Source organism: Oncorhynchus mykiss, chromosome 13 (genome assembly GCF_013265735.2).
Source record: "Oncorhynchus mykiss isolate Arlee chromosome 13, USDA_OmykA_1.1, whole genome shotgun sequence".
In the NCBI taxonomy this organism is placed as follows: Eukaryota; Metazoa; Chordata; class Actinopteri; order Salmoniformes; family Salmonidae; genus Oncorhynchus; species Oncorhynchus mykiss.
Genome location: NC_048577.1, coordinates 70,774,504 through 70,793,512, shown reverse-complemented (window position 1 = coordinate 70,793,512; position 19,009 = coordinate 70,774,504). Strand labels below are relative to the sequence as shown.

The following is a 19,009-nucleotide window of genomic DNA, read 5'->3' as shown; positions in this document are numbered from 1 at the left end:
TAGACCAGCATAAAGTACAACAACAGATCTATGTCAATGTAGACCAGCATAAAGTACCACAACAGATCTATGTCAATGTAGACCAGCATAAAGTACAACAACAGATCTATGTCAATGTAGACCAGCATTAAGTACAACAACAGATCTATGTCAATGTAGACCAGCATTAAGTACAACAACAGATCTATGTCAATGTAGACCAGCATAAAGTACAAGAACAGATCTATGTCATTGTAGACCAGCATATAGTACAAGAACAGATCTATGTCAATGTAGACCAGCATAAAGTACAACAACAGACCTATGTCAATGTAGACCAGAATAAAGTACAACAACAGATCTATGTCAATGTAGACCAGCATAAAGTACAACAACAGATCTATGTCAATGTAGACCAGCATAAAGTACAACAACAGATCTATGTCAATGTAGACCAGCATAAAGTACAACAACAGATCTATGTCAATGTAGACCAGCATAAAGTTCAACAACAGATCTATGTCAATGTAGACCAGCATAAAGTACAACAACAGATCTATGTCAATGTAGACCAGCATAAAGTATGTATCGCAGAGACCTTGCTTCCCTTCCTTGAGTACAACAACAGATCCACGATAGAGGTGTCTTATGTAATCATGCCATAGTGTGCTAGTCATTACAAATCAGGAAGGACGGACATGGTAAAGACAACTTGTCTAATATTATTTTCTTTGCAGTTCGGCCGTGGAAGTTTATTATGTGGTTTACATTTCTTACATGCTATTAAATATTTATGGTAAGTACTTTGGCGACAGCATCATGTTATGGGTATGCTTGTCATCTTCAGGTTCTGGGGAGTTTTTCAGGATCAAAATCAATATAAAAAGGAGCAAAGCCCATGTAAAAAGTTAGATGAAAACCTGCCTCAGTCTTCTGAAAACCTAAGCCTGGGATAGTTTTATTTTTCAGCGAGTAAATGACACAACGTTTAAATGCCAAAGACGCACCAGAATGGGTTTTCAAGAGGGGCTGAGTGGTCTAGTCTGAGTTGGGACTTAAAATTTGCCTGAAAATCAGAGACACGGTATGAATATCGCTGTTCATCTATGACTCCCAACCAAAAGTAAAGAACTGGAGCAATTTTGACAAAAACAATGTATATATGTGGCCCTAAGAGCTCTGCCGTTGGTAGAATCGAATTACAGCTGTAATGGCTGCCAATGATGACGTCTCCCATCATGCTTGGGAATACTTGGGTGCAGATTTCCAACATTAAAATCCCTTTCCCGGTGTTTTACAGTATTTTATGGCCAACAATAAAAACAAAAACAATGGTCCGCCACGTCTTCATTTATCGTCTTACAGGAACGATATACATAAGAGGAGAAATCTGAAGTCGTAACCCTTTCAGTGATGTAATCAGATCTCATGTCTGATTCCCAGTTCGTCCACTGGGGCGGCAGGGGTAGCCTAGTGGTTAAGAGCGTTGGACTAGTAACCCGGAAGGTTGCAAGTTCAAACCCCCCGAGCTGACAAGGTACAAATCTGTCGTTCTGCCCCTGAACAGGCTGTTAACCCACTGTTCCTAGGCCGTCATTGAAAATAAGAATTTGTTCTTAACTGACTTGCCTAGTTAAATAAAGGTCAAATAAATCAAATAAAAAGTTGCCGTAGAAGATGAAATAACGTGAATTGGAATTCATTGTTCCGGTTTGGAAAGTACCTCACTTGTCCGAAAATGTCTGAATGGATTTTCAAGCCTGACATCTTAAAATGACCCTAGCAATGATTTTTGAAATAGCACCCAGACCCGGCGAGGAAACAGGAAACAAGTGACATAGAACGACAGCACATAAGAAGGATGCGTTCAAGGTCATGTCGTATTAAATGTGGAAGGAAAATAAATGCGTTTCATTACGATGACCACCATGGTGTACCCTTTCCATGCATACAACGTTTTTTTTGTACTTTTGGTGACTTGACCTAAATTGCAAACTCTATTGAAAATGACAACTGCTCATGATTTATTCAGTGTCCAATCTGGAGCGTGATGTCATGACCTCTTGCTGGTCGGCTACTACGTAGCAACCTCGGGGTGCCAAAATCCCCGGGGGCTTCATTTATCAACCGTGCACAGGCACAAATCTGTGGTAAAACAGGCCTAGCAGAGTCACTTCGTTACAAAGCATTGAGGACTGAGTCCATGGGTCACCTCAAGACCTTTATGGTCTCCCGGAGATGTCTAAGACACTGCACCTCAGTGCTAGAGGCCTCACTACAGACGCTGGTTCAATCCTGGGCTGTATTACAACCGGACAGTGATTGGGAGTCCTATAGGGTGGCGCACAATTGGCCCAGCGTCGTCCGGGGTAGGCCGTCATTGTAAATAAGAATGTGCCTAATTAAATAAAAAGCTGTGATCCAACCCGGTCGCCGGCCACCCTCATTGCTATTAGGTATTATAGAATTTGCATATATTAACACTTGGACAATGAGTCATTTAGAGCGCTGGGTATCAGTTGCTGAATCCCTGAGCTGACAAGGTAAAAAAATCTGTCGTTCTGCCACTGAACAAGGCAGTTAAACCCACTGTTCCCCGAGCGCTGAAGACGTGGATGTCGATTAAGGCAGCCCCCCCCCCCCCCCCCAACCCCCCCGCACCTCTCTGATTCAGAGGGGTTGGATTAAATGCGAAAGACACATTTCAGTTGAAGAACTGACTAGGTATCACAACTTCCCCTTTAAAGATAATTTCCAATTGAACCAACATATGCAGCATGTACAAAAGGGATTGTATCCCGGCCTTAATATATTCTAGCTCTAAATCTGTTGAAGTTGAAAAGATAAAACACTGACTTGATCATAACCAGAGGTAAAAGGCTTGATAAACTGATCATAACCAGAGGGGTAAAAGGCTTGATAAACTGATCATAACCAGAGGGGTAAAAGGCTTGATAAACTGATCATAACCAGAGAGGTAAAAGGCTTGATCAACTGATCATAACCAGAGAGGTAAAAGGCTTGATAAACTGATCATAACCAGAGAGGTAAAAGGCTTGATAAAATGATCATAACCAGAGGGGTAAAAGGCTTGATAAACTGATCATAACCAGAGAGGTAAAATGCTTGATAAACTGATCATAACCAGAGGGGTAAAAGGCTTGATAAACTGATCATAACCAGAGAGGTAAAAAGCTTGATAAACTGATCATAACCAGAGAGGTAAAAGGCTTGATAAACTGATCATAACCAGAGGGGTAAAAGGCTTGATAAACTGATCATAACCAGAGAGGTAAAAGGCTTGATAAACTGATCATAGCCAGAGAGGTAAAAGGCTTGATAAACTGATCATAACCAGAGAGGTAAAAGGCTTGATAAACTGATCATAACCAGAGGGGTATAAGGCTTGATAAACTGATCATAACCAGAGAGGTAAAAGGCTTGATAAACTGATCATAACCAGAGGGGTAAAAGGCTTGATAAACTGATCATAACCAGAGAGGTAAAAGGCTTGATAAACTGATCATAACCAGAGTGGTAAAAGGCTTGATAAACTGATCATAGCCAGAGGGGTAAAAGGCTTGATAAACTGATCATAACCAGAGAGGTAAAAGGCTTGATAAACTGATCAAAACCAGAGAGGTAAAAGGCTTGATAAACTGATCATAACCAGAGAGGTAAAAGGCTTGATAAACTGATCATAACCAGAGGGGTATAAGGCTTGATGAACTGATCATAACCAGAGAGGTAAAAGGCTTGATAAACTGATCATAACCAGAGGGGTAAAAGGCTTGATAAACTGATCATAACCAGAGAGGTAAAAGGCTTGATAAACTGATCATAACCAGAGGGGTAAAAGGCTTGATAAACTGATCATAACCAGAGAGGTAAAAGTCTTGATAAACTGATCATAACCAGAGAGGTAAAAGGCTTGATAAACTGATCATAACCAGAGGGGTAAAAGGCTTGATAAACTGATCATAACCAGAGGGGTAAAATGCTTGATAAACTCGCCACATATACCGATTCAGTTCCCTCTTATATCTGAAGTAGTAGCAGTAGTAGTAGTAGTAGTAGTAGTAGTAGTAGCAGCAGTAGTATTAGCAGTAGCAGTAGCAGTAATAGTAGTAGTAGTAGTAGTGGTAGTAGTAGTAGTAGTAGCAGCAGTAGTATTAGCAGTAGCAGTAGTAGTGGTAGTAGTAGTAGTAGTAGCAGCAGTAGTAGTAGTAGTGGTAGTAGTGGTAGTAGTAGTAGTGGTAGTAGTAGTAGTAGTGGTAGTAGTAGCAGCAGTAGTAGCAGTCATCATTGTTCATACCCTACAGGTACTCTCTCTCAGCTCTGTCCTATTCAGTCTGAGATACTCACTTTATTCACTGCTGTCCTGTTTGAATACTTTTTTTTTCATCTTAAAATTAATCTTGTACCAAAACCCTTTCTACTTTTACAGTCTATAACAAAACCTTTTACAACAGTCATCAGGTGGAGGTGGAGCCCGGCCTGCTCTACTGATAACAGACTGGGTGCTGCTAGTTCCTATTCAACCCGAGATACAAAACATTTTACAACAGTCAGCAGGTGGAGGTGGAGCCCGGCCTGCTCTACTGATAACAGACTGGGTGCTGCTAGTTCCTATTAAACCACGTGTTATAAAGGGAAAAGTCCATCTCTTATCATGCCTTCATGGTAGAAATGAAACAGGGCCTTTGGAAAGTATTCAGACCCCTTTCCTTTCTCCACATTTAGTTACGTTACAGCCTTATTCTAAAATGGATTCAATTGGTTTTTTCCCCCCTCATCAATCTACACACAATACCCCATAATGACATCACAATACCCCATAATGACATCACAATACCCCATAATGACATCACAATACCCCATAATGACAAAGCAAAAATAGTTTTTTTGAAATGTTTGCTAATTTAGCCAATTTTATATATATATATATTATAAAAAACAGAAATACCTTATTTACATAAGTATTCAGACCCTTTACTATGAGACTTGAAATTGAGCTCAGGTGCATCCTGTTTCCATCGATCATCCTTGAGATGTTTCTACAACTTGATTAGGGGTCCACCTGTGGTAAATTCAATTCATTGGACAGGAAACAGGATTGTGTCGAGGCACAGTTCTGGGGAATTGCTGGACCTCTCTACCGGCAAATTTGGCCCCTCTTTTCAGCACCAAACTGCCCTCCACCAAATGCTGTTTCCAGATCTCTCCGTTGGTTTCGGATGGGATTCAGGTCTGGACTCTTCGCTGGCCGCTCCAGAACAGTCCGGCGTTTCTTTTTGAACCATTCCTGGGTGCTTTTTGGATGTGTGTTTGGGGTCGTTGTCCTGCTGGAAGACCTACAACCATCAATGGAGACCAGTTCTTAGACATTGGGTTTAACATTGGTCTCAAACACCTGATAAGACTTCTTTATGCCTTGTGGCACGTTCAACACAAAACACTAAAGCACACAGAGCTGGTAAAGGCTAATCTGATCCTGGGCTGTTTCATTACACACAGAGCTAGTAAAGGCTAATCTGATCCTGGGCTGTTTCATTACACACAGAGCTGGTAAAGGCTAATCTGATCCTGGGCTGTTTCATTACACACAGAGCTGGTAAAGGCTAATCTGATCCTGGGCTGTTTCATTACACACAGAGCTGGTAAAGGCTAATCTGATCCTGGGCTGTTTCCTTACACAAACCTGTTCCTTCTCTTGTATTCTTTCTCTCCTTCAGAGACACTGGCCGGGATTCAATCTGTGATATAAAGCTGCGTACTGGACAGGATTCAATCTGTGATATAAAGCTGCGTACTGGACAGGATTCAATCTGTGACATAAAGCTGCGTACTGGACAGGATTCAATCTGTGTTATAAAGCTGCGTACTGGACAGGATTCAATCTGTGTTATAAAGCTGCGTACTGGACAGGATTCAATCTGTGATATAAAGCTGCGTACTGGACAGGATTCAATCTGTGATATAAAGCTGCGTACTGGACAGGATTCAATCTGTGATATAAAGCTGCGTACTGGACAGGATTCAATCTGTGATATAAAGCTGCGTACTGGACTGGATTCAATCTGTGATATAAAGCTGCGTACTGGACTGGATTCAATCTGTGATATAAAGCTGCGTACTGGACAGGATTCAATCTGTGATATAAAGCTGCGTACTGGACAGGATTCAATCTGTGTTATAAAGCTGCATACTGGACAGGATTCAATCTGTGATATAAAGCTGCGTACTGGACAAGATTCAATCTGTGTTATAAAGCTGCATACTGGACAGGATTCAATCTGTGATATAAAGCTGCGTACTGGACAGGATTCAATCTGTGATATAAAGCTGCGTACTGGACAGGATTCAATCTGTGATATAAAGCTGCGTACTGGACAGGATTCAATCTGTGATATAAAGCTGCGTACTGGACAGGATTCAATCTGTGTTATAAAGCTGGGTACTGGACAGGATTCAATCTGTGTAATAAAGCTGCGTACTGGTCAGCTGACAATGAAACTTTTACATGCAATTTATGCATGAACAAACATCTTCAGCATTTACCATAAATGTGATCTCCGTGAACGTTGGGAACAAACAGACAGACCAGACAAACAGACAAAACCAGACAGACAGACAGACCAGACAAACAGACCAGACAGACAGACCAGACAAAACAGACCAGACAGACAGACAGACCAGACAAACAGACAGACCAGAAAAACAGACCAGACAAACAGACAGACCAGAAAAACAGACCAGACAGACCAGACAAACAGACAGACAGACAGACCAGACAAAACAGACCAGACAGACAGACAGACCAGACAAACAGACAGACAAACCAGACAGACGGACCAGAAAAACAGACCAGACAAACAGACAGACCAGAAAAACAGACCAGACAGACCAGACAAACAGACAGACCAGACAAACAGACAGACCAGACAAACAGACCAAACCAGACAAACAGACAGACCAGACAGAGACAGACAGACAGACCAGACAAACAAACAGACAGACCAGACAAACAAACAGACAGACCAGACAAACAGACAGACCAAACCAGACAGACCAGACAAACAGACAGACCAGACAAACAGACCAAACCAGACAAACAGACAGACCGACCATCAGACCATACCAGACCGAAACAGGTTAACAGACAGACAGAAACAGGTTAACAAACAGACAGAAACAGGTTAACAAACAGACAGAAACAGGTTAACAAACAGACAGAAACAGGTTAACAAACTGACAGACCAGACAGACAGACAGACAGACCAGACAAACAAACAGACAGACCAGACAAACAAACAGACAGACCAGACAAACAAACAGACAGACAGACCAGACAAACAGACAGACCAAACCAGACAGACCAGACAAACAGACCAAACCAGACAGACAGACAGACCGACCATCAGACCATACCAGACCGAAACAGGTTAACAAACAGACAGAAACAGGTTAACAAACAGACAGAAACAGGTTAACAAACAGACAGAAACAGGTTAACAAACAGACCGAAACAGGTTAACAAACAGACAGAAACAGGTTAACAAACAGACAGAAACAGGTTAACAAACAGACAGAAACAGGTTAACAAACAGACCGAAACAGGTTAACAAAGACAGAAACAGGTTAACAAACAGACAGAAACAGGTTAACAAACAGACAGAAACAGGTTAACAAACAGACCGAAACAGGTTAACAAAGACAGAAACAGGTTAACAAACAGACAGAAACAGGTTAACAAACAGACCGAAACAGGTTAACAAAGACAGAAACAGGTTAACAAACAGACAGAAACAGGTTAACAAACAGACAGAAACAGGTTAACAAACAGACAGAAACAGGTTAACAAAAAAAGTACTTTATTTTTTTACACGTCAGTTTGATTCATGTCCCGAAAAAATAATGCACACTTAAAAACTAGTGCACACTTAAAAACTAGTGCATGTATACAAATATAAAATAATTATAATAATGCATACTTACAAATGATATAAATATGTAACAGCACAGTAATGTACTCAATGGTTTAACAGCGTATGTTCTGAGACGGCTTGTTTCCCTAATGGTACCTTATTCCACTTATAGAGCACTACATAGGGAATAGGGCCCATAGTAGTGCACTACATAGGGAATAGGGCCCATAGTAGTGAACTACATAGGGAATAGGGCCCATAGTAGTACACTACATAGGGAATAGGGCCCATATTAGTGCACTACATAGGGAATAGGGACCATAGTAGCACACTACATAGGGAATAGGGCCCATAGTAGTGCACTACATAGGGAATAGGGCCCATAGTAGTGCACTACATAGGGAATAGGGCCCATAGTAGCACACTACATAGGGAATAGGGACCATAGTAGCACACTACATAGGGAATAGGGACCATAGTAGCACACTACATAGGGAATAGGGCCCATAGTAGCACACTACATAGGGAATAGGGCCCATAGTAGCACACTACATAGGGAATAGGGACCATAGTAGCACACTACATAGGGAATAGGGCCCATTGTAGTGCACTACATGGGGAATAGGGCCCATAGTAGTGCACTACATAGGGAATAGGGACCATAGTAGCACACTACATAGGGAATAAGGCCCATAGTAGTGCACTACATAGGGAATAGGGACCATAGTAGCACACTACATAGGGAATAAGGCCCATAGTAGTGCACTACATAGGGAATAGGGCCCAAAGTAGTGCACTACATAGGGAATAGGGCCCATAGTAGCGCACTACATGGGGAATAGGGCCCATAGTAGTGCACTACATAGGGAATAGGGACCATAGTAGTGCACTACATAGGGAATAGGGTGACATTTGGGACAACCCCTTAAACTCAACAGACAAATCAAAAAGCACGTCTTCTTGATTTATATGAAATAAAACCAAGGCTCAAATGAAGAAGTGACGCCACAGGAGAGCGACATCAAAGCGTAAGGCCCAGTAGGCTGCTACTGGCTCCATCTTCAGACAACACACCTGCTGTAGTCACTGGATGTCCCAGTGAAAAGCTGCATCTCTAATGGGACCCTATCCCCCCATATGGGCCCCGGTCATTAATGACTTTCCTATCCCCCCATATGGGCCCTGGTCATTAATGACTTCCTATCCCCCCATATGGGCCCTGGTCAAATGTAGAATGAGTTGCCACTTGGGACACACACCCCAGTGAAAATGAGTAGCATGAGTCCATGGACAGAATATATTACTAAGGTGTTTGAGGCTTGAGACTTGCTGATCAGCCTGACTAACCCAACACCTTATTGAGACTTGATCAGCCTGACTAACCCAACACCTTATTGACACTTGTTGATCAGCCTGACTAACCCAACACCTTATTGAGACTTGTTGATCAGCCTGACTAACCCAACACCTTATTGAGACTTGTTGATCAGCCTGACTAACCCAACACCTTATTGAGACTTGTTGATCAGCCTGACTAACCCAACACCTTATTGAGACTTGTTGATCAGCCTGACTAACCCAACACCTTATTGAGACTTGTTGATCAGCCTGACTAACCCAACACCTTATTGAGACTTGTTGATCAGCCTGACTAACCCAACACCTTATTGAGACTTGTTGATCAGCCTGACTAACCCAACACCTTATTGAGACTTGTTGATCAGCCTGACTAACCCAACACCTTATTGAGACTTGCTGATCAGCCTGACTAACCCAACACCTTATTGAGACTTGTTGATCAGCCTGACTAACACAACACCTTATTGAGACTTGATGATCAGCCTGACTAACCCAACACCTTATTGAGACTTGTTGATCAGCCTGACTAACCCAACACCTTATTGAGACTTGCTGATCAGCCTGACTAACCCAACACCTTATTGAGACTTGTTGATCAGCCTGACTAACACAACACCTTATTGACACTTGTTGATCAGCCTGACTAACCCAATAGCGTATGGCTCAAGAGGTTCAATAATATAATAACACCTACTAACCAACAGATAAAGTGCCAACAAGGAAAAAGCGGTATCTGCTGAACGCAGAAGGCTACAGTCAAATTATCCTATATTTGGCCCAAATGACACCCTGTTCCCTATAAAGTGCACTACTTTTGAACTGGTCATTTAGGGTGCCATTTGGGATATAGCCAGAAGGATATAATAATGTGTATTACATTCATTTAAATAAAGCAGGTTTAAAGCCAGCCAGGTCTCTCCCTAGACTAGTTACTGGTTACAGACAACAGGTCTCTCCCTAAACTAGTTACTGGTTACAGACAACAGGTCTCTCCCTAGACTAGTTACAGACAACAGGTCTCTCCATAGGCTAGTTACTGGTTACAGACAACAGGTCTCTCCCTAGACTAGTTACTGGTTACAGACAACAGGTCTCTCCCTAGACTAGTTACTGGTTACAGACAACAGGTCTCTCCCTAGACTAGTTACTGGTTACAGACAACAGGTCTCTCCCTAGACTAGTTACTGGTTACAGACAACAGGTCTCTCCCTAGACTAGTTACTGGTTACAGACAACATGTCTCTCCCTAGACTAGTTACAGGTTACAGACAACAGGTCTCTCCCTAGACTAGTTACTGGTTACAGACAACAGGTCTCTCCCTAGACTAGTTACTGGTTACAGACAACAGGTCTCTCCCTAGACTAGTTACTGGTTACAGACAACAGGTCTCTCCCTAGGCTAGTTATAGGTTACAGACAACAGGTCTCTCCCTAGGCTAGTTATAGGTTACAGACAACAGACTGCAACGCAGGGCTTGGGTCAAGAGAAGTGTGGTGTAGGATGCCGTTTGAGGTGTGGCACTATGGAAAGCAGCGTCTGGGAGGTCAAGGGTCAAAGGCCACCCAGGCAGAGGTCAAGGGTGGATGACCTCACTCTCTTTAACAGTACTCAACATAGAGGGGGGCGGGATCTGACTGATGGGACAGGTTTCAACAGCCGGCGTCTGTGATTGGACAGATATCCATTCACTCACTCCCTGTGGGGAATAACATTGCACTGTCTGTCAAATAAATATTCAACCTAGTCCACCCGGTTCTATTGGAGAGAAAAGATCAGAACATTCAGGTTCCGTTGGAGAGAACAGATCAGAACATTCTGGTTCCCTTGGAAAGAACAGATGAGAACATTCTGGTTACATTGAACACACCAGAACATTCCGGTTCTGCTGGAAGGAACACACCAGAACATTCCGGTTCCGTTAGAGAGAACACACCAGAACATTCCGGTTCTGTTGGAAGGAACACACCAGAACATTCCGGTTCCGATGGGGAGAACAATTCAGAATATTCCAGTTACATTGGATAGAAAAAAATCAGAATATTCTGATTATTTCCTCTGATGGCAATAAATGCAAACTGGGGCAGTCTCTTATAGTCTCTTAACAGAGTACATCTTCAAAAGCACACAATGCCCATTTAAAAATAAAAATAAACCTAGCTGGTATTCTGAGTCTGTTTGACGGAGGAGAGCAGATCAGATGGCCTTCTGATTTCCCACAAATTCTGCAAGATGAAGGGAATCTTGAAAACATCCAGACACCCGTTCAAAGGAGAGTTGAACAAACAGAGTTTGGGAGAAACAGTAACAGTTGTTGGAAGGGATTTGTCCTGGAGAAGTCTTTAGTTAAGGGAGGGATGGAGGGAGGAGTAACAGGAGGGATTTGTCCTGGAGAAGTCTTTAGTTAAGGGAGGGAGGAGTAACAGAAGGGATTTGTCCTGGAGAAGTCTTTAGTTAAGGGAGGGAGGAGTAACAGGAGGGATTTGTCCTGGAGAAGTCTTTAGTTAAGGGAGGGATGGAGTAACAGGAGGGATTTGTCCTGGAGAAGTCTTTAGTTAAGGGAGGGAGGAGTAACAGGAGGGATTTGTCCTGGAGAAGTCTTTAGTTAAGGGAGGGATGGAGGGAGGAGTAACAGGAGGGATTTGTCCAGGAGAAGTCTTTAGTTAAGGGAGGGATGGAGTAACAGGAGGGATTTGTCCTGGAGAAGTCTTTAGTTAAGGGAGGGAGGAGTAACAGGAGGGATTTGTCCTGGAGAAGTCTTTAGTTAAGGGAGGGATGGAGTAACAGGAGGGATTTGTCCTGGAGAAGTCTTTAGTTAAGGGAGGGAGGAGTAACAGGAGGGATTTGTCCTGGAGAAGTCTTTAGTTAAGGGAGGGATGGAGTAACAGGAGGGATTTGTCCTGGAGAAGTCTTTAGTTAAGGGAGGGATGGAGGGAGGAGTAACAGGAGGGATTTGTCCTGGAGAAGTCTTTAGTTAAGGGAGGGATGGAGTAACAGGAGGGATTTGTCCTGGAGAAGTCTTTAGTTAAGGGAGGGATGGAGGGAGGAGTAACAGGAGGGATTTGTCCTGGAGAAGTCTTTAGTTAAGGGAGGGATGGAGTAACAGGAGGGATTTGTCCTGGAGAAGTCTTTAGTTAAGGGAGGGATGGAGGGAGGAGTAACAGGAGGGATTTGTCCTGGAGAAGTCTTTAGTTAAGGGAGGGAGGAGTAACAGGAGGGATTTGGTTCAGTGGAGTGAATCCTTGACATATTCGGTAGTAGAGGGAGGGAGAGATGGATGGATGGATGGAGGGGTGGAGTGAGAAGTAGAGGGAGGGATGGAAGGAGAAGAGGGAGGGATGGATGGAGGGAGGGATGGTGGGAGGAGTAGAGGGAGGGAGGGATAGAGGGAGAAGTAGAGGGAGGAAGGAGTGGAGGTAGAGTGCTCCCATAATTTATACACACTTATCAGAAACATTGATATCCTTAGAAATCTCCTCTCGCTCTCTGCTACCTCTTCCCTGCACAGCCTCCCGGTCGGAGGAGAGGAAGAGGGGGTTGGAGGAGAAGTTCTCTGTAAGGAGGGAGGTTGTCTTTAAGCAACCTGTCCTCTCCTGTTCGCCCACTCAGACCAGCCCAGAGTCTTTAGCCATCTTGTAGAAGATTCCTCTCTTGGTGATGAGAGTGGAGGGAGAGTCAAACTCTGCCATCTCCCCTTTATCCAGGACCAGCACTCTGAAGGGAGGAGAGAGAGAGATGAGAGAGAAAGTGCAGGTGTGTGTGCTCTCATATATTACCTGGTGTAGTCCATGATAGTATTGAGTCAGTCTATATATAACCTGGTGTAGTCCATGATAGTACTGAGTCAGTCTATATATTACCTGGTGTAGTCCATGATAGTATTGAGTCAGTCTATATATTACCTGGTGTAGTCCATGATAGTATTGAGTCAGTCTATATATAACCTGGTGTAGTCCATGATAGTATTGAGTCAGTCTATATATAACCTGGTGTAGTCCATGATAGTATTGAGTCAGTCTATATATTACCTGGTGTAGTCCATGATAGTATTGAGTCAGTCTATACAGTATATTACCTGGTGTAGTCCATGATAGTATTGAGTCAGTCTATATATTACCTGGTGTAGTCCATGATAGTATTGAGTCAGTCTATATATTACCTGGTGTAGTCCATGATAGTATTGAGTCAGTCTATATATAACCTGGTGTAGTCCATGATAGTATTGAGTCAGTCTATATATTACCTGGTGTAGTTCATGATAGTATTGAGTCAGTCTATACAGTATATTACCTGGTGTAGTCCATGATAGTATTGAGTCAGTCTATATATTACCTGGTGTAGTCCATGATAGTATTGAGTCAGTCTATATATTACCTGGTGTAGTCCATGATAGTATTGAGTCAGTCTATATATTATCTGGTGTAGTCCATGATAGTATTGAGTCAGTCTATATATTACCTGGTGTAGTCCATGATAGTATTGAGTCAGTCGATATATTACCTGGTGTAGTCCATGATAGTATTGAGTCAGTCTATACAGTATATTACCTGGTGTAGTCCGTGATAGTTTTGAGTCAGTCTATATATTACCTGGTGTAGTCCGTGATAGTATTGAGTCAGTCTATATATTAACTGGTGTAGTCCATGATAGTATTAAGTCAGTCTATATATTACCTGGTGTAGTCCATGATAGTATTGAGTCAGTCTATATATTACCTGGTGTAGTCCGTGATAGTATTGAGTCAGTCTATATAGTATATTACCTGGTGTAGTCCATGATAGTATTGAGTCAGTCTATATATTACCTGGTGTAGTCCATGATAGTATTGAGTCAGTCTATATAGTATATTACCTGGTGTAGTCCATGATAGTATTGAGTCAGTCTATATATTACCTGGTGTAGTCCATGATAGTATTGAGTCAGTCTATATATTACCTGGTGTAGTCCATGATAGTATTGAGTCAGTCTATATATTACCTGGTGTAGTCCATGATAGTATTGAGTCAGTCTATATAGTATATTACCTGGTGTAGTCCATGATAGTATTGAGTCAGTCTATATATTACCTGGTGTAGTCCATGATAGTATTGAGTCAGTCTATATATAACCTGGTGTAGTCCATGATAGTATTAAGTCAGTCTATATATTACCTGGTGTAGTTCGTGATAGTATTGAGTCAGTCTATATATTACCTGGTGTAGTCCGTGATAGTATTGAGTCAGTCTATATATTATCTGGTGTAGTCCGTGATAGTATTGAGTCAGTCTATATATAACCTGGTGTAGTCCATGATAGTATTGAGTCAGTCTATATATTACCTGGTGTAGTCCATGATAGTATTGAGTCAGTCTATACAGTATATTACCTGGTGTAGTCCATGATAGTATTGAGTCAGTCTATATATTACCTGGTGTAGTCCATGATAGTATTGAGTCAGTCTATATATAACCTGGTGTAGTCCATGATAGTATTGAGTCAGTCTATATATTACCTGGTGTAGTCCATGATAGTATTGAGTCAGTCTATATATTACCTGGTGTAGTCCATGATAGGATTGAGTCAGTCTATATATTACCTGGTGTAGTCCGTGATAGTATTGAGTCAGTCTATATATTACCTGGTGTAGTCCATGACAGTATTGAGTCAGTCTATATATTACCTGGTGTAGTCCGTGATAGTATTGAGTCAGTCTATATATTATCTGGTGTAGTTCATGATAGTATTGAGTCAGTCTATATATTACCTGGTGTAGTCCATGATAGTATTGAGTCAGTCTATATATTACCTGGTGTAGTCCGTGATAGTATTGAGTCAGTCTATATAGTATATTACCTGGTGTAGTCCATGATAGTATTGAGTCAGTCTATATATTACCTGGTGTAGTCCATGATAGTATTGAGTCAGTCTATATAGTATATTACCTGGTGTAGTCCATGATAGTATTGAGTCAGTCTATATATTACCTGGTGTAGTCCATGGTAGTATTGAGTTAGTCTATATATTACCTGGTGTAGTCCATGATAGTATTGAGTCAGTCTATATATTACCTGGTGTAGTCCATGATAGTATTGAGTCAGTCTATATATTACCTGGTGTAGTCCATGATAGTATTGAGTCAGTCTATACAGTATATTACCTGGTGTAGTCCATGATAGTATTGAGTCAGTCTATATATTACCTGGTGTAGTCCATGATAGTATTGAGTCAGTCTATATATAACCTGGTGTAGTCCATGATAGTATTAAGTCAGTCTATATATTACCTGGTGTAGTCCGTGATAGTATTGAGTCAGTCTATATATTATCTGGTGTAGTCCGTGATAGTATTGAGTCAGTCTATATATAACCTGGTGTAGTCCATGATAGTATTGAGTCAGTCTATATATTACCTGGTGTAGTCCATGATAGTATTGAGTCAGTCTATACAGTATATTACCTGGTGTAGTCCATGATAGTATTGAGTCAGTCTATATATTACCTGGTGTAGTCCATGATAGTATTGAGTCAGTCTATATATAACCTGGTGTAGTCCATGATAGTATTGAGTCAGTCTATATATTACCTGGTGTAGTCCATGACAGTATTGAGTCAGTCTATACAGTATATTACCTGGTGTAGTCCATGATAGTATTGAGTCAGTCTATATATTACCTGGTGTAGTCCATGATAGTATTGAGTCAGTCTATATATTACCTGGTGTAGTCCGTGATAGTATTGAGTCAGTCTATATATTACCTGGTGTAGTCCATGACAGTATTGAGTCAGTCTATATATTACCTGGTGTAGTCCGTGATAGTATTGAGTCAGTCTATATATTATCTGGTGTAGTTCATGATAGTATTGAGTCAGTCTATATATTACCTGGTGTAGTCCATGATAGTATTGAGTCAGTCTATACAGTATATTACCTGGTGTAGTCCATGATAGTATTGAGTCAGTCTATATATTATCTGGTGTAGTCCGTGATAGTATTGAGTCAGTCTATATATAACCTGGTGTAGTCCATGATAGTATTGAGTCAGTCTATATATTACCTGGTGTAGTCCATGATAGTATTGAGTCAGTCTATATATTACCTGGTGTAGTCCATGATAGTATTGAGTCAGTCTATACAGTATATTACCTGGTGTAGTCCATGATAGTATTGAGTCAGTCTATATATTACCTGGTGTAGTCCATGATAGTATTGAGTCAGTCTATACAGTATATTACCTGGTGTAGTCCATGATAGTATTGAGTCAGTCTATATATTATCTGGTGTAGTCCATGATAGTATTGAGTCAGTCTATATATTACCTGGTGTAGTCCATGATAGTATTGAGTCAGTCTATATATTACCTGGTGTAGTCCATGACAGTATTGAGTCAGTCTATATATTACCTGGTGTAGTCCATGATAGTATTGAGTCTGTGTGCGATGGTCAGGACAGTGCAGTCATCAAACTGGGTTCTGATGGTGGACTGGATCAGGTTGTCTGTCTCCAGGTCCACAGCAGCTGTGGCCTCATCCAGAACTAAGATCTTCGTCTTCCTCAGGAGGGCTCGGGCCAGACACACCAGCTGGCGCTGACCCAGACTGGAGAGAGATTATGTTAATGAGAGAGAGAGGTTAAGAAACAAGAAGGAGAGAGAAGAGAGGTAAGGAGAGAGGACAGAGGTAAGGAGAGGAGGAGAGAGGTAAGAAGAGGAGGAGAGAGGAGAGAGGTAAGAAGAGAAGGAGAGAGGAAAAAAGAGGAAGAGAGGAGGAGAGAGGTAAGGAGAGGAGGAGAGAGCAGAGAAGAGGAGGAGAGGAGGAGAGAGGTAAGGAGAGGAGGAGAGAGGAGAGAAGAGGAGGAGAGGAGGAGAGGAGGAGAGAGGTAAGGAGAGGAGGAGAGAGGAGAGAGGTAAGGAGAGGAGGAGAGAGGAGAGAGGTAAGGAGAGGAGGAGAGAGATAAGGAGAGGAGGACAGAGGTAAGGAGAGAAGGAGAGAGGGAAGAAGAGGAGAGAAGGACGAGAGAGCGAACCAGAAGCTGTGTGTGTAAGTAATGCTATGTAGGCCTATATATGGTATATGTAGGCCTATGTATGGTGAATGTAGGCCTATGTTGCCTTGTGTACCTGAGGTTCTCTCCTCCCTCTGAACACTCGTGGTTGAGTTTGTCCGGCAGGCCCGACACAAAGCTCTTGAGATGGGAGAGCTCCAGGGCTCTCCACACCTCCTCATCAGAGTAGCCATCGAAGGGGTCCAGATTCATCCTCAGAGACCCAGAGAACAACACTGGATCCTGGAGGGGGAGGGAGGAGGGGGGAGAGGGGGAGAGCCATGAGAGAGAGGGGGAGAGAGGGAAAGGAGGAAGGGGAGGGGGGGGGGGGGGTGAGGGAGGGAGGGAGAGGATAAATAAAGATATTTTAAATATAACAGGTCTCCAGAAGAGTGTGGGTCAGTTTGAGTGTGTCTGTATGGGCCGTGGGTGTGTACCTGTGGTATGATGGTGATCCTGGAGCGGAGTTCATGGAGACCCAGCGTAGCGATGTTAACTCCATCGATATGAATCTCTCCCTCACACGCCTCGATGATGCGGAACAATCCTAGAGTCAGAGAGGACTTCCCTGCTCCTGTACGACCTACTATACCCACCTGGAACAACAACAACAACAGTCAATTCCCTGCTCCTGTACGACCTACTATACCCACCTGGAACAACAACAAGTCACTACCCTGCTCCTGTACGACCTACTATACCCACCTGGAACAACAACAAGTCACTACCCTGCTCCTGTACGACCTACTATACCCACCTGGAACAACAACAAGTCACTACCCTGCTCCTGTACGACCTACAATACCCACCTGGAACAACAACAACAACAGTCAATTCCCTGCTCCTGTACGACCTACTATACCCACCTGGAACAACAACAACAGTCACTACCCTGCTCCTGTACGACCTACTATACCCACCTGGAACAACAACAAGTCACTACCCTGCTCCTGTACGACCTACTATACCCACCTGGAACAACAACAAGTCACTACCCTGCTCCTGTACGACCTACTATACCCACCTGGAACAACAACAACAACAGTCAATTCCCTGCTCCTGTACGACCTACTATACCCACCTGGAACAACAACAAGTCACTACCCTGCTCCTGTACGACCTACTATACCCACCTGGAACAACAACAAGTCACTACCCTGCTCCTGTACGACCTACTATACCCACCTGGAACAACAACAAGTCACTACCCTGCTCCTGTACGACCTACTATACCCACCTGGAACAACAACAAGTCACTACCCTGCTCCTGTACGACCTACTATACCCACCTGGAACAACAACAAGTCACTACCCTGCTCCTGTACGACCTACTATACCCACCTGGAACAAGAACAACAACAACAGTCCCTACCCTGCTCCTGTACGACCTACAATACCCACCTGGAACAACAACAACAACAACAGTCCCTACCCTGCTCCTGTACGACCTACTATACCCACCTGGAACAACAACAAGTCACTACCCTGCTCCTGTACGACCTACTATACCCACCTGGAACAACAACAACAACAGTCAATTCCCTGCTCCTGTACGACCTACTATACCCACCTGGAACAACAACAAGTCACTACCCTGCTCCTGTACGACCTACTATACCCACCTGGAACAACAACAAGTCACTACCCTGCTCCTGTACGACCTACTATACCCACCTGGAACAACAACAAGTCACTACCCTGCTCCTGTACGACCTACTATACCCAC

The 19,009-nt window shown here is 42.7% G+C and overlaps 1 protein-coding gene and 1 long non-coding RNA gene across 3 annotated transcripts in view; one reads left to right on the top strand and one right to left on the bottom strand.

Annotated features, from left to right (window-relative positions):
* The first annotated feature begins 8,736 nt into the window (after nucleotides 1-8,736).
* On the top strand, nucleotides 8,737-10,998 carry LOC110514604. The gene is made up of 2 exons (XR_005035672.1): nucleotides 8,737-10,675; nucleotides 10,713-10,998. It is a non-coding gene; the product is annotated as an uncharacterized LOC110514604 (long non-coding RNA).
* Nucleotides 10,999-12,293: 1,295 nt separating this feature from the next.
* Nucleotides 12,294-19,009, bottom strand: part of LOC110515631 (multidrug resistance-associated protein 1) — a 66,345-nt gene continuing 59,629 nt past the window's right edge. For both annotated transcript variants that reach the window (XM_036942066.1, XM_036942067.1), the window contains 4 exons: nucleotides 17,721-17,879; nucleotides 17,360-17,526; nucleotides 16,644-16,838; nucleotides 12,294-12,978 (listed from right to left, as the gene is read on the bottom strand). In XM_036942066.1, the coding sequence (XP_036797961.1) occupies nucleotides 12,870-12,978; nucleotides 16,644-16,838; nucleotides 17,360-17,526; nucleotides 17,721-17,879 (630 nt within the window). In that variant the 3' untranslated portion in view covers nucleotides 12,294-12,869. The remainder of the gene's footprint in view (nucleotides 12,979-16,643; nucleotides 16,839-17,359; nucleotides 17,527-17,720; nucleotides 17,880-19,009) is intronic.